The 15,705-nt window shown below is 50.7% G+C and overlaps 1 protein-coding gene across 17 annotated transcripts in view; it reads right to left on the reverse strand.

The window, feature by feature from the left end:
- PPFIA4 (PTPRF interacting protein alpha 4) overlaps nt 1–15,705 on the reverse strand; it is a 52,548-nt gene that overhangs the window by 7,203 nt on the left and 29,640 nt on the right. For 11 of the 17 annotated variants that reach the window (XR_008624702.2, XR_008624697.2, XR_004667608.3 and 8 more), the window contains 11 exons: nt 15,558–15,593; nt 15,205–15,338; nt 14,763–14,929; nt 12,445–12,538; nt 11,862–11,943; nt 11,296–11,496; nt 10,516–10,578; nt 9,870–9,896; nt 7,557–7,732; nt 3,771–3,868; nt 2,935–3,110 (listed from right to left, as the gene is read on the reverse strand). Coding sequence is in view for 11 of the 17 variants with exons in the window: in XM_063600859.1 (XP_063456929.1) it covers nt 2,935–3,110; nt 3,771–3,868; nt 7,557–7,732; nt 9,870–9,896; nt 10,516–10,578; nt 11,296–11,496; nt 11,862–11,943; nt 12,445–12,538; nt 14,763–14,929; nt 15,205–15,338; nt 15,558–15,593 (1,254 nt within the window). In the remaining 6 variants the exon portion in view is untranslated. The remainder of the gene's footprint in view (nt 1–2,934; nt 3,111–3,770; nt 3,869–7,556; nt 7,733–9,869; nt 9,897–10,515; nt 10,579–11,295; nt 11,497–11,861; nt 11,944–12,444; nt 12,539–14,762; nt 14,930–15,204; nt 15,339–15,557; nt 15,594–15,705) is intronic. The other 6 variants (XR_010110997.1, XR_010110981.1, XM_055109517.2 and 3 more) reach the window with 1 other exon arrangement.

Raw genomic sequence — 15,705 nt, forward strand, 5'->3', positions numbered from 1 at the left:
CTGCTCCTTCAAGCAAACTCATAAGTAAAGCTGTAAGCCTAGGATTCTTTCATATACAGCAAATTAGAACAACATAATTTTTTTTTTAAAGTAGTGGCCGGGCGCGGTGGCTCACGCCTGTAATCTCAGCACTTCGGGAGGCCGAGGCGGGTAGATCACAAGGTCAGAAGGTCGAGACCATCCTGACTAACACAGTGAAACCCCGTCTCTACGAAAAATACAAAAAATTAGCCAGGCATGGTGTGGCGGGCGCCTGTAGTCCCAGCTACTCGGGAGGCTGAGGCAGGAGAATTGCTTGAACCCAGGAGGCGGAGCTTGCAGTGAGCTAAAATGGCACTACTGCACTCCAGCCTGGGGGACAGAGTGAGACTGTGTCTCAAAAAAAAAAAAAAAATAGCAGTCTTGGCAACATACTGAGATCCTGTCTCAAAAAAAAAAAAATTTAATTAACTGGGCATGGTTGTGAACACCTACAGTCCCAGCTACCAGTTAGTTGGGCAGGAGGATAGCTTGAGCCCAGGAGTCTGAGGCTGCAGTGAGCTATGATCACACCCGCACTCCAGATCGGGTGATAGAACAAGACCCTGTCTCTAAGAAAAAAAAAACAAAAAAGTAGGATCATAGAACACATAGATAAAGAGACGTCACCTACTTGGAAAAAAAATTGTCTGAAAGGGGAAAATTGTGCCTGTCTTTCTCTTTCTGGAGGGGTAAGTAAGCATGTAAACCATGGATAACCAGAACATGACTGATTTGGATTAAATAAATATATCTGATAAGTTTTCACATCAAAAGCTTAAAATTAGGAAGCCTGCTCAGCTGTGGATACTGGTTGTCCCTGGGCTGTGTGCATACAGACTCTCTCTAGGCCTCCCAGGAGATTAACTCATTCAGAGTTTTCAGAAATGCCAAAAGCAGAAAAGTTTTCAAAACTGCTACCAGATATTTTTAACCTTTTTTTTTTTTTTTTTTTTTTTTTTGAGTGAGACAGGGTCTCATTCTGTTGCCCAGGCTGGAGTGCAGTGGCACAATCATGGCTCACTGCAGCTTTAAACTCCTGGGCTCAAGCAAAACTCCCGCCTCAGCCTCCCCAGTAATTGGGACTACAGTCACGCATTACCAAACCTAGTTAATTTTTTAAACTTTTTGTAGAGACTGGGTCTCACTATGTTGCCCAGGCTGGTCTTAAACTCCTGGCCTCAAGCAATCCTCCCACCTTGACCTCCCAAAATGCTGAGCATACAGGCCTGAGCTACCACACCGAGCCATTTTTAACCATTTTAAATGAGGGATTCCATATTGGGTCACACGCTACTTCTCCCAACAGCTAAGCTCAATGACTGGGTCAGGAAATTAAGAAAGCTTAGAAAGCCATAGGGAGGTGTCCCTGCTACTATTTACAGAATTACTGCTATCCTCCAAAACTGAATGCATTAGAGATAGGAAATCAAAGAAAGAGAAAAGTCCATTTCTAGGTAGAAAATATTAAGCGTAGAGTTCCATAAGGACAGTCTGTGCCGGTATTGGAAACATAACATTTTTAGAAATGATCTGAAAGGAGAAGCACAGTAAATTTCAAGTATCCAAATGACACTGCTCCTCTGGGCAGTGAAAGGTGAGGAGGATAGGTGTAAATTTCAGAAGCGTCTCACAAAGCGAGGTGAGTGGGCAGCAAAGTGGCAGACGAGGCTTGCCCGAAGTGGGCAAGTGGAGAGAACTGCACTTGGGGGAAAAATCCAGGCTTCTCTTGGAGAATGAAGGGATCTGTCCTATCCATTTTGACTGGTTGGGGTGGGGGTGGGGGGGGTCACTGCAGAATGCCTACAGGACACAATGGCCCTGTGCACTGCCACCACCCCCAGAAGGCCAACACACTGCCCAGAATTACGAGACAACACAGCCCTACCCTCATTCAAGCCAAAACGTGTCTGCTCCCAGAATAGCCTGTGCAGCTCTGGTGGCTGAATTTCAAAAGAGATCTGACAGCTGCAAACAGTCCAGACAAGGGCAGCTAAAACAATCAGGGGACAGAGGCGAGTCTATATGAGGAAAGCCTAAAAGAATTAAGAACAGTCCGTCTGGAGAGACAAAGGCTTGGGCCCAGAGGCAATACAATCAGAGTTTATGAAATCATAAAAGGTGAGAACTAGTTAAATACCAATATCCTTACCAAACCTAAACTATCAAGAGGAGGTAGTTCCTTCCCCAGGGGCCTGACAGGGGCATTTTTAGGACAAATAAAATCAGGAAGTACTCTACACAACAAGCAGTACTTCTAGAATCTATTACCCACAGGAAGTTAGAAAGGCCAAAAATATAAATAGGTTCAAGAGAATTTAGATATATTCTTAGATGACAGCTCCATAAAAATGATGAAATGTAATTTCATGAGATGTTTAATCATTTGAGCTGTTGACAGAGAGCCAAAGCCCTGGTGTGGAGAGGCTCTGGGTTGTGTAATTTGGTATATTTAGCTTTTTTAAGGCTGGGGGCCCAGGAGCAGATCCCTAGGGTGGTAGACAAAGGTGATATGGGCTCTCTGGTCCCTAGGGGCCCTGGGGCTCATCCCCCTCTAAGAAAAGTCAGATCAGAGAAGCAGGATGAAAAGGAAGGCTCAGAGTCTCAGCTATGAAGTGGGGTTAGGAGGAGATAGAGGTACCCAGGGCAGGACGGGGATGCGCATTGTAAGAGCACACTGTGTGCCAGGCCCACACTACGTGTGCTCTGTATGTGAAGGCCATGTGTTCCCATGAGGGCTTGCTTATGCACAGCGATCACTTGGAGAATTGAGGACATTGCGATCCCCTCTGGCATAGGCCCTAGAAAAGCTCCCCACCCCCCAAGATACCTAAGCCTTTGTGTATGAGGGAAAGAATGAGAGCAAGTGAGGGATACAGGGAGAGACTGAAGTTGACTGATTAAAAGGCTGCCCACCTGGGTGTTCTGTGTGGGGATCTGGAGGATCAGGGCCAGTGTGTTGTGGTCGAAGTTCTCGTCCAGGGCCAGCAAGGCTCCATGCACACCACTCTCATGCAGGTTTCCTGCGTAGTCCCGGAGCCCAATAGACTGGACCCAATGAACCACCTGGTCGTTGGTCCAGACTAACACATCTGGAGTGTGGGGGAAGAAAAGGGACGGAAGGAGATACTACGTTTCATCAAGGGCCCTCCAAGGACAGAAGCAGAGCTCCCTAAACCCAGAGCCGCAGTCCACCCTGCTCTCTGACCCCCACTCCATCCCTAACTTTCCATATCTTCTTTCTCTCCTCCCTGGCACCTGGGTGCCTGGGGAACCAACCCCCCACTCACTCCATCCCTGCCAGTTTACAGGACCCGGGGTCAGGCCAACAGGCTCCAAGCTTTCTCCCCAGAACCCTTGCACGGGTCATCCCCCTGACCCAAGCTGGAATGGCCTTCTTATTCTTTCCACCTTCAAGGTCTTCTCTAAGACTTGCATCTCCCATCCAACCCCATCCAGATCACCAAGTTCCACAAGCACACCAGTCTATAACACCGTCCCAGAGGATTCATTGCATTTGTCCAGTTGGTGGCTGCTGTCTGGTATGTGGGGTTGAGGGAGGGGAATTATAGCCAACTTGGCATGGACTATGTCTCCTCCATCAGACTGGGAGCTCCCTAAGGTGAGGCTGCATCTTCCTTTTCAGACTGGAAGATTCCCTGAGACACAGAATGCCTCCCCTCCACTTGGCCCAAGGCAGGGACCAGCCAAGCAGGCTGCTCCCGCACCCTCTCCAAGCCTGATGAGCTTACCCTTGATCTCGTGCTGGCTCTCCTCTCGCCTCTTCTCCAGCTCCTTCCGGTCATAATTCAGCCTCTTCAGACACATGATGCCATACTGAAGACTGGTTCTGCAGGCACACAGCCCCCGAGCCAGAGCCTCAGTGGGGCCACATTCCCACACCACCTGTCTCACGTCCAGCATCAGCCACAGCACGTCCAGACCTACTGCCTCCAGCACAAAGAGCACCCCAGCCTCCTCATGCTCCTCCTTCCCCAGGGGCTTGCCTACGACCCATCCCGAGGTTACTCCCTTTCTCTGTCTAACCCATATCCTCCCTCTCAGTCAGGGAGTGGGCCTGGGGATGGATTGATGGGAAAAAAAGTTCTTTGAATGAAACCAACATGTCCCTCTCTCTCCAGGCACTGGAACGACAAAGACCCCTACCACCTGCAAGTGGAAGGAAAAGCAAAAACAAGATACCCCTTTGTATCCCTACTTCACTCGGAGTCCTTACAATGGCCTATAAGATACTCCATGATCTGCTCCACTACCCATTTAACACCCACTTCAGCCACTCTCCCTCTTGCTCTCTCTGCCGCAGCCACACTGACACCCCTGCTGCTCCTCAAACACAGCAGGCTCACTGGGCCTGCAGGCCTCAGGGCCTTTGCACTGGTGGCTGCCTCTGCCTGGAACACTCCTCCCCCAGTTGGCTGTGTAGCTTACTCCTTTTGCCTCCATTAAGTCTTTGCTTAAATGTCACCTTCTCAGTCCAACTCACTAGTCACGTTGTTCATCCGATTTAAAATTGCAATTATCACCATCACCACCCCTGGTCCATACTCCCAATCCCTCTCACCCTGGTCTAATTTTTTCCTAGCATGTTTTGTCTATTAACATACCATATATTTATTATTCCTTGACTGTCTCTTCCAGTTAGAATTCATAAGCTCCATGAGGGCAGGGATCTTTGTTTTGTTCACTGATCCTAAACCCCTAGCACAGAGCAGGGACTCTACAAATGCTTGATGAATTAAATGAAATAATTAATTTGCACAAATTACTAAAAGTACTTAAACAGAATCAGGTGCAGAGCAAGCATTCAGTAACTAAGCCAGGCACAGAACCAGATTCTGTGGGTCAGAAGGAACCCTGGAGGCCATCAGTCCACGCTCCCACCTAAGGCAGGAGTCACCCCTACAGCTTCCTTCAGAGTAGTCACTGAGCCTGTGCCTGAATGCCTCCAGGGGAGCGAACTCATTACTTCTCAAGGCAGCTCATTCCATCTTGGAAGAGCTGTAGTGTTCTTCCTTCCTTGAACGCTACTTTGTCATTCAGCTTCTCTGAGTTTTCCCATCTTTAGAGAATTAGAATGGAAGGTCCCTCCCAACTCTATCTGCTTTTGACTCTTATTGAGGGCACTGCTTTGTGAGATTAAATTGTGCAGACTGCTCCCTCCTTTTCTCCCCTCACTTCTCAGCAGGAGGCTCTTCTGCCTAGAACAGAGCTCAGAGATGCCACTTCCAGGAACCCTTTTCTGGCCCAAGCCACCCTTATGTTGCTCAAGCCGCTGGTTTAAGCCTTGGTCCACTGTGAAGGGGCATGCGCACACACAGCTCATGACTGGAAATGCCTTCTGTCTAATTTCAATCGCACTCACTATAATTTTCAGTCCAGTTCCTTTCAAAGCTGCTGCATACCATGGCAAAAATATAAAGCCCTTAAGCTCTGCCCCTTCCTAGCTGAGAGGCACCCAGCAAATGTGAGATGGGGTCACACCTCTCTTGCAGGTAACAATAAATACAAGGGCTTAGCCAGCCCTTGGGAACATTACAGGCACTCAGTAGTGGCAGCACTATTAGGGTGACATTTATGACTATCATGCATGCTTGTCCTACCAAAACAGGAGCTCTTCTAGAAGACCTGCTCAATAGAGCACCATGTCCCAAGGAAAAGAGCTCTGAGTAGGGTGTCAAGAGACAAGGATTTGAGCCCCATTCTGTAATCACCTGGCTGGGTGACCTGATGGAAATCAACCTCTATTGAACTTGTTTTCCTTATCTGTAAAATAAGGTTTTAAAATATCCCTTTCTTGTCATAAAAATCATGATTTAAAAGAAATTTTAAAGACGTAAGAACATGCTTGTGAAATGTTACGTGGAATAAAAGCAGGTAGACACATAGTTTGGTGGTGAGATGTGAAAATGTTTTAGAAACTCTGAAGTACTCAAGATTCAGAGCTGAACCTAGAACCCCATGTTCAGGTCACAATTCTCTCCTGGGGATGGGGCAGAGGGGTTGTGGGGAGGATTTCCATAGTCCTAGCTGGGGCCAGGCTGACAGATCCTCTAGCATCCCAGGCACATCCCGGCTTGGTGGGGGAACAGCTCATCTCTCCCCAGCCCTATCAATCACTGAGTAGGGGACAGGTGCAGCTGGGCCTGGCAGCCTCCGGGCAGAGACAAACGATTCCTTTTCAGCCCTAGCTGATTTGGGTGGGGGCGGGTGCAGAGGGGAGGATGCGGTCTTCCCTCACAAGTCAGCCCTCATGCTGGGGTCAGATAGGCCAAGGGTTCCAAGCCAGGAGGCTCTGTGCAGTGCCAAGAGCACTGGATTTGAGTCAGCGTACCTGGGTTCCCCTGTACTCTGCTATCATCCCTGAGTGACCTTGGGCTACTGCTCCTCCCCATGCCTTAATGTTCTCATCCATAAAATGGGGACACTAACAAGATCCCTTCCAGATTTAACTTTCTATAAGATTTCTGAGTTGGAGAGACCACAGGACATCCACAGAGCCCTGAGAGAACCTCGAAGAGCCCTATTCCTGGTCTTATTATCCAGTCAAGACAAAAGACTTGGCTCAAAGAGCCACCCACACGACTTGAAGCTGGATGTTAAGAAGGACTTCCTAAAAACTGCCAACTCCTAGAACCATGGCCACCTACTGCATTCTCCAACACAAATGCCTGCTGGGAACAGGCAGGTAACACAAGTGAGAGAAGCAGGCTGGGGGGCTGGGAGGCCCTGGAGCAGGCCCACCCATCCTGAGTGGACCCCACTCTTCAGCTCCAGCTGGTTGCTTCCATGCTAGAACGTGTTGACAGAGCTTTCAAGTTTTCAAGAGAAGCCAGAAATCCAGAATTGTATATAAAATCTACTGTTTAAATACTGGCAGCTCAATTTGAGTGGTGAAGATTTATGTGGGCCAAACAAAAACAAGTCTGTGGGCCAAACTCTGCCCACAGGCTGCCAGTTTGGGACCTGTGCCGCAGATACTTTTGAACAGAAGATCTTTTCAGCAAAGAGGAGGAGAGGACTGGATGATATCCTATAAAAAGGGACGTGAGCCCAAAGCGGAGAGGTTCCGATCTGGGATGTCGGCATGGCAATGGCCCAGGAAGACCTTCCCTCTCAACTTGGAATGAGACACCTAAATTGAACACCAGGTTCAGTTTGAGTCTTGTCAGGTAAACACAGCAAATTCAGCAAGCCCAAAGACAAGCAATAAAATTCAGACCTGGGGAAACATCTCAAAGGAGGTGAAGCTAAAGAAAAATGACTTTTCATGTCTTTAGGACTAGACACAATGACCTAGTCATTATAAGGACAGAAACCTGGTCAATCTGAGGATCGAATCCTCAAATTACAGGATGTGACAAGGATTTGACAAGGGAGACTTTCCCAAGGGGGAGACCTGTTGCCACTCAGAACAAGCCACGGAAAGAGATGGAGGCACCTCTGTTCCTGGAGGCAGACCCTCAGAGCTAGGGGAGGCCCCCACGAGGGAGGTGGCCCTGGGTCCCAGCCGCGCTCACCGATGGAAGCTGTCCACCATCTTCAGGTGGACCCGCAGGTCCTTCTTGGTGAGGTGGTCCAGCATGCGGGCGTCCACCAGGCACTCCATGAAGTAGCTGCGGTACTGCGGGAGCCCCAGGCTGGGTAGCCATTCATTCCCAATCCACTCATGGTTCATGTCCCCATAGGCCAGGGTCTAGGGAAATGAGATGCAGGAGGCTATCATCGGGGAGGAAGGTAGAGCCAGCAGGCTGAGGCTGGTATAGCTGGTTGGGAGACACATGAATCCATCCTCCACCCATGAGGGAGGAAGGGCAGTCCAATACAATTTCAGTTTATCTTCAAAAAGGGGGCTGGTAGTGGTGGGAGGTGAGGATTTTAAATGGAACTTTTTAAGATCTCGAAATGATACGGTTCCACTCACATATCAATTATCTACACTAATGAACAGAAGTAGCTATCCCGGCAGCAGCTAATATGAAATCCTTCCTGTTGACTCTGGATTGCATTTGCGGTATTGTGCAGCAGACGTGCCTTCCTGACTCTCAGTGAGCCTCAAGCCCGCTGAGCCCAGGGGAGAGGCTGTGTTACAGAGGACCTGCAGCGTGGCAAAGGAAGCCTGTCTCACTCCGGGACAAGGCTGGCTTCATGGAGGAAGCAAGGAAGTTAAATGTTGGCAGAAGATTGAAAAAAATAAAGGGTGGTGGCCTGTGCCTGAATAGCCAGCAGCACTCATTCTCTAAGGCCTGAGCCTCTGCTCCGAGAACACTCCAGGTCCTCTGTTGCTTTCCCACGCACACCCTGCCGTGTGGTCCTGCAGGGCCTGTGCCATGTGGACGTGGCCTCCTGACCTGGGCGGGGTGCTCCGTGACCACCCATCTTGAGAAAGCTTTAGTTTTCATAGCGACCCTACCTCACTCTTTCCTTACCCTTACTTGATGTTTTCAGATGGAAAAAGTCTATTTTGTTCTCTTTTACAATGTAATAGCTGATACATATAAGACTATATGTAACATGCCCATTATGAAGCATATAAATGAAGTTAGCAACAGTGGACACCAACCAAGCTAAGCAGCAGAGCATTACCCACACTGTACTGTTTGCACACTGATGCTCGCTGTCAACACACGTCTCCTATTGCCCCTCTAAAAGGGAACCACTATGCTGAGTTTCCTGACTATTCCTTTGGTTGTAAAAAACTGTTTTATACTTTTTACAATCATCCATGTATATTTCCCTAAACAACATATTATTAATTTTGTTTGGTTTTGAGTTTTGGTATCAAATTCCATGCACCTTTTAGGATCTGCATTCTTCATTTCACACCCTATGGCTCGGATCCCCCCCGACCCATCACCTCTGCCAAGGGTGTTTTACGGCATGAATGATTCAGCCAGTCTCCTGCTGGTGGGGTTTTCCCTGAGCAGATATACACAGTGCTGCTCCCTGCTTCATTCTTCTCCACAGCTCGCATCACTATCCAATATTGTCCCTTTATTTGTTTACTTATTGAGACTATCTTTTTTTTTTTGAGACGGAGTCTTGCTCTGTCACCCAGGCTGGAGTGCAGTGGCGTGATCTCGGCTCACTGCAAGCTCCGCCTCTCAGGTTCACGCCATTCTCCTGCCTCAGCCTCGCTAGTAGCTGGGACTACAGGCGCCCGCCACCACGCCTGGCTAATTTTTTTTTTTGTATTTTTAGTAAAGACGGGTTTCACCATGTTAGCCAGGATGGTCTCGATCTCCTGACCTCGTGATCCGCCCGCCTCGGCCTCCCAAAGTGCTGGCATTACAGGTGTAAGCCACCGCGCCCAGCCGAGACTGTCTTTTTTATCCCTATTGACATGGTTTGTTTACTGATATTATTCCTTTATTTGTTTACTGCCTCCATGAGGGCTTGCTTTCTTTACTTCTATATCCAGAGAGCCAGGAAAGGCCTAATCCTTATATTTGCTCAATAAACGTTTGCTCATGAAATGGATGAAAGACCTTCGCTCAGTTCACCAGGGTGCCCCTGAGAGGGACAGGGAGAGGAAGAAGACTCATACTAATCTAGGTCTGATTATTCCCAGGAAAAGAGTGAGACTGAGGAGAAGGGCCAGGAATGCAGGGGCCACAGCCCTCCAGGGCTCCTCACCTGCCACCCTGAGAAACCAGAACAAGCAGTTAGAGGGAACTGGGTGGGGGCGGGGGGCGCTCTGATGGGAGCAGAGAACCTATGTCCAGGGCTTTTCATATGAAGGACTCAGAGATTCCTGCTGCGGAGAGAACCTACCAGAAGAACACTGTCCTGAAGTTTTGGGAGCTGGTTCTAGACAGGGTAGGGAGTCTTACCTGAGCCCAGCTGCCCTCCTCACTGTCCTAGCAGGAACGAGTGCAGCGTGTTAGGGGAAACAGGCAAAGTCAAGAAACCCATCAGCTCTACCCTAGGCCCCATCAAGGAGAGGAAAAAGACATCCCAGTATCTGGCTGGGTGACTGGGGAAAGCTCATCAGGATGGTTAAGAGAGAACACAAGGTTGGTGTGTGCACCCATGTTTGCGTTAAGGCGGGGCAAATGTGTGTGTGGCAAAAACACACACCTCCCAGGCTTGACTGGGAGCCAGGCAAGATGCCCAGCTCTCCCAACACTCCCCATTCCTCCACCAGGGAGGAAGCACAAGGGCAGAGACTCTGTGGCTCAGGTCCATAGCAGGGCAAAGCCCTCCCCAGCCCAACTCTCCTCCGCTGTAGCACACCAGTGGCCCAGGGCAAGCTTGTGACCTCCTGGGAAGGATCACACACATACAAACTGCCCCGCTCCCAGCCTCACCCCTCTCCCGACAACCCTCCACCCTGAGAGCAGATCACACTTCAGGGATACCAACCTCACATGAGATCGATGGCAGCCCACTCTGACTGCCCACAGCCTTCCCCTCATCCTCATGGGAGTATCAGTCCCAACCCCAGGCCCAGGGACAAAGGCCAAGGGCCAGACTCACTGTTTTAGTAGATGTTTCCAGAGTTTCCATCTCTTCATGGGTGACCCAGACATTCCCAGAAGACTGCAGGCAGAGAAGAAACCTAGCTGGTCCTGGGTGTGGGTCCCCAGGATCCCCATCAGGCTGGGAGCCCAAAAGACAAGGACAAAGCTCCCTCCCTGAGTCCTCCAATGGGCCCAGCCCACAGCTTGCACACTGTCTAGCTCTGAGCGAGTGGATAGCGGAAGCCACATCTCTGTTATCATCATATCCACAATGCTTAGCACAGCACCTGGCACATAGAAAATGCTCGATAAATGTTTCCCGGATGAATAAGAATGCATGGTGCTGATCTGGAATGGGGGCTGGTCTCAATCATGGAGATGGCCAACAATGAAAGACTCCACCCCAGGGGCCCACAGAGCAGTCCGCATTCTTGTGTTAGAGGACCAAGACAATATTCACAAATGCCCTCTTCCCTTTGTTTCCCCCAACCTGACAACCATATAAAACCCCAGAAAGCCCATCCTGGAAACTGCCCAGAGACCTGGAAATTTTGGCAGAGTAGGGATGGGGAGATGGAGCCCCATGGGTGGTATGTGAAAGGCAGGGAACCAAGGCTGCTGGTATCCTCCTAGAATCAACATCATATCCTCCTGAAGACCAGGGAGAGCCCTTTGTGAGGATGGGAAGGAAGGGGCAGGGCTCAATGCTGCCATCTTCCCAAAGCCCAACAGGAGACCTTGCAAACTCTGTTCCAGGACCTCTGAAAATGTCCTGGGCAAAGGAGGGGCCACTCACAGTCCTGGAGGTGGGCGGGGCAGAGGGGCTGGTCAATGACACCATCTCCTGAATGGCCAGGCGGAGCTTGAGCCGGTGCAGGGCATTACTGATGCCGATCTCCCGCTGGATCTCTGTGTCCGACAGAGCGGACATGATGGCACCACTCTTGACGTTGGCCCGGCAGGCTGCCACGTACCAGGCAGGCATCCCCACCCAGAGCTGCAGACACCGGGCACAGGGAGGTAATTCAAGGCCTGGGCCCTACCACCAAGAGTTTGGCAACAGCAAGGGGCAAGGGCCAGGCCTCATCCACGGACTCGAATAGCAAATACAGATCATAGGAATGTGGAGGTCATCAAACCCCTCACTCTCCCATTTTACAGATTAAAAGTAGCATCAACTCTCTCCTGCGACTGGTAGGTGTGTGTGTTGGGGAGGGGGAGGGGGGCTAAATGCTAGGTATGGCACACGTGCACTTGGCACGGGAGAAACACACTGTAAAAGTTCTAGGACACCACCCCTCTGCCCACCCCAAGCATCCTTCCCTCCAGACCCCTGAGTGGACTCCCTTTGCTCAGGCTTACCTCCAACCAGGAGACCACAGTAGGACCATCCCACTGGGCAAAGGGCATTCCTTTCCTGCGGGCATCTTCAAGCAGCTGGTGTCTTATAGGAAGAGGAACAACAGACTCACTAGTTCTCCCTCCTCCCTTAACTGTTCTTGCTCCAGGGACCACTGGGCTGTGCAAGAGCTGGAGACCCACAACCCTTGCTCCCCACCCTGGACTTCCTCTGCTCTGCTCTTCCTTCTTCCTCTGAAGAAATACGACAACAAGAAATGGGGCAGGAACACCTCACCACCCCAAGAGGGCGAGGAGCTCTCTGTTTGCATGTGACCTGACATTGACTTAGAGATTTCAATCTGCCCTGCCAGAGACCCAGAGGACCCAGGTCACTCTCCCATAACCCCCTTGCCTCCTTCTCCCTAGGCTCATCCTAAGAACCTCCTCCCAGCCCTGCTGTGCCCACATGGACCAGACCAACTCAGTTCAGGAAGGGCCTTGCTGGGGTCTGGGTCCCTGAGCTCAGTTTCACAGCAGCCCAGGGGAAGGGAAGTGGGTAGGGGGCTGGGTCCCACCCCGGCAGACCCTGGCCTGTGGCTCTTACTTCTTCTTTAGCCGCCGGTCCTTCTCTGCCTGGGTCCCCAGCTTGGCAGGCACCATAGGCTCCTGCATACTGAATTCGGAGTCTGTTAGCAGAACTACAAGGAAAGAGATGTGTGTGTCAGCCAGCCCCTCTGCCTCTCCTCCCTTGCCTGGATCAGGGGTGGGGAACAGAAGCAGCAGGAGGCTCCTCGGCAGAGGACAACCCATGGCCTGACGGGACCATTATTCCTGGAGCTTCTGCTCAGTGTCCCTGCATCCAAGCAGTCTCAGAGAATGGCATCAAGCGGGTCATCCCCAGTTCAGAGAGTCTCCCCAGGAGCCTCAGCCTTGGGGGTGTTTTCCAGCCAGATGGACCCAAGTTATCGACCCTAGAATCCTAGACAGAACCTGTCCTTCCTCCAAGCCAAGATGCAAAGGAAACCCAGAGCCCCAAACACAAGTGGGCTACAAGGCTCAGAGAGGATGACCCTGGCTTGGGTCAGGGGTGTGGAAATCCACACACTGAGAGTTGTGTCTCTGAGCCTCCTTCTCTGGGTGCATTCACTTGCACAAAATCGCAAAGGGGAACATGCAGAGTTCTGTCTTCTACTAAACATCTCCTTGAATTGATGCTAGAACCCTTCAGAATTCGTGGCCAGAGGCAGAATCTTAGAATTCTTTTAAGTCCCGGTCACCCCCACACAGTGCACAGTAGGCAACAAGTCTGGGTAACCCAGAAACCAATCTGAGGTGCTGTCTCAGGTTTAGGTGCCAACGTGGTGTGGAGAGCATCGGAAATCATAAGGCTTCACCCAAAATGCTTCTTCCCCTGATCAAACCGTTCAGCTTCCCCTGTCTGTGGCCAGCTCCACAACTCCCCTCGCCCCTATGGACTGGGGAAGAAGGAGCTGGACCTCATTCTCTGGGCTGACACTCCCATATTCTGAGCAGAGGTGGCCATGTTCCTCCTCCCTGTTCCCAGACCACCCCTTTCCTTCACACACAGACCTCTCCCTGTCTCAGCGAATTCCTCTTTCTCCTTCCTCTTTCCCCAACCTCCTCCTCTCATGCTCTCCCTCCTCCTCCTCCCCAGCCAGCTAGCTGTCTTCTGATTCACATCTTCCTGAGCTGCAGAAGGTCTAATTATGCATTTGGGTCCAAAGGTTCCTTTATTCTTGTTGATGAGTTCCTCCCCTGCACGAAATTCATCAATGCTCCCACTGCCTCAGGGGAACTCTTAAACTAAAACAGACGCTGCAAGGCCCTTACAGCTGGCCCCAGCCTAGCTGTCCAGTCCCATCTCCCCACTCCGCCCACCCTCCTCCTTCTCAACTCTGAACATGCATAAGTACATACCAACCTCTCACACCCACAAACCTTTGCCTTTCCCAGACCAACCCCTTCCTCCACACACAGACCTCTCCCTGGCTCGGCTAATTCCTATGTGGCCTTCACACTTTAGCTCAGGTGTCACTACCAAAGGAGGCCGCCCCTGTTGTCCCCACCATTCCATAGCCGAGTTCTGAGTCCCACAAGCACCCTGGGCACATCTCTATCAATAGGTTATTCTGGAATTGTCTCTTCTTCCTTTTCATTAGACACTGAACTCCTTGAAGGAATGAACTGTTGGTCAGCACCTGTTACTAAGACATACAGTAGTTACTCAATAAATGTTTGTGGAACAAATGGCTGAATAGATGACAGAAAGAAAAGGTGGAGGAACAGGAAGGAAAAGAGAAAAGAAGAAATAGAACAGAGGGGGCAGATGAAAGCTAACATTTAACATGTACTCACTACATGCCAAGCATGTACTAGACATTTATACTATCACAGAGGTGATAACGATGCCATGCTTGCCTAAGCTCTTCCTTGAATTTAATGTCTACAAAGCTATAATTAGGTGTTATCACATTTTGAGTCCCAGAGGCCAGATGTACCCAGAAATAAGTTCCAATCAAGAACTGACTCTTCTAAAGAAACAACCAAGAGATTTCTCCTGAAGGTCCCGAGCACAGTACATCAGAAAATCTCCAAATTCAAAGAAACCCCAGACACCCAATCTTTCACTCAATACAGGAGACCTTTCCACAGCATGCCAAATAAAGCCATCCAGCCACTTCCTGACGCTTGTAGAGGCAGGAGCTTACCCCCTCACAAGGCAGTCCACCCCGCCATGAATAGCTCTAACCAAACACTGCTTCTGCAGATCTGAGGTCACCTGCCTGGGGCTTCCCCCAAATGGTCCCTGGGACGCAGGCAGAGAAGGCCAGTCCAAGTATACCTTCCTGCTTCTGATGCCCCAATGCCCGCCCAGACCTCCATTAGGAAGGGGACAGAGACCATGGCCTGTGGCTCCATCCCGACTCAGCTGGATCAGCCTGCCCTTCTCCTTCTTCCCAAACAGGCGGCCAATGGATGACTTGATGCCCTTGCGCTTGGCGCCCTTGTGCAGGGAGTCCTGGCTGCTGTTGCTGCTGCTGGGGTTGCTGCCCTGATCCTCCAAGGCACTACAGGGTGACAGCCAGAAGGGGGTGGAATAAGAAGAAACATACTTAAGTGACAGCGGTAAAGATGGAAGTTAGACCTCAGGAAGAACTTCTATTAAGTCAGAACTGGGATGGGGGAAAGGGAGACACAGGAACTCCCTTCCCTGATGGTGTTTCAAAGAGAAGTAAGACATTCAGAAACTGGGACAGGGGAGATGCGGTCCCTGCAGAGGCAGAGGAAGGGAGGAGAGGACCCTGTGGATGGAGAGACTGGAGGTGGGGCCTGCTCTACTTACCTCTTGCCTTCTTCCTGGCTCAGGGCTGGGTGGCCAAGCTTCTCTAGCCGCAGCGTCCTGGGTGAGGAAGGAGGAGAAGTCTCACATTTTATGGTGGCTTTATCCTCTCGGTTCTCTTCCCGAGACACTGGCGACTGAACAGACAGTGGAGCCGTCAGGGGATAGAGGGAGAGATCTCGGGCCTGCCTACCCAGCCCAGAAGAGGTGGCGGAGCATGGAGAAATGCAGTGGGGAGGCCCTGGGTGCCTCTCTGAGTTCAGACTCAGACTCAAGGGCCCTGGGGGAGGAAGCTGAAAGGAAAGGGCATGGGAGCAGTGAACCCGTTAGAACCTGGGCCATCAGGCAGCACTCACCAGCAGCTTCCTCCTATGCTTTCTTAAGTCACTGGGCTGCAAGAGAGAGGGATGGGTAAGCTCGGACTCACCCTCTGGGTGCCCTAGAGCCAACCCCAGGGGAGCCCAGTGGTCTTAGGATGAGAAGATAGGATTCAGTGCCTCACAC

Source organism: Pan paniscus, chromosome 1 (assembly GCF_029289425.2).
Source record: "Pan paniscus chromosome 1, NHGRI_mPanPan1-v2.0_pri, whole genome shotgun sequence".
In the NCBI taxonomy this organism is placed as follows: Eukaryota; Metazoa; Chordata; class Mammalia; order Primates; family Hominidae; genus Pan; species Pan paniscus.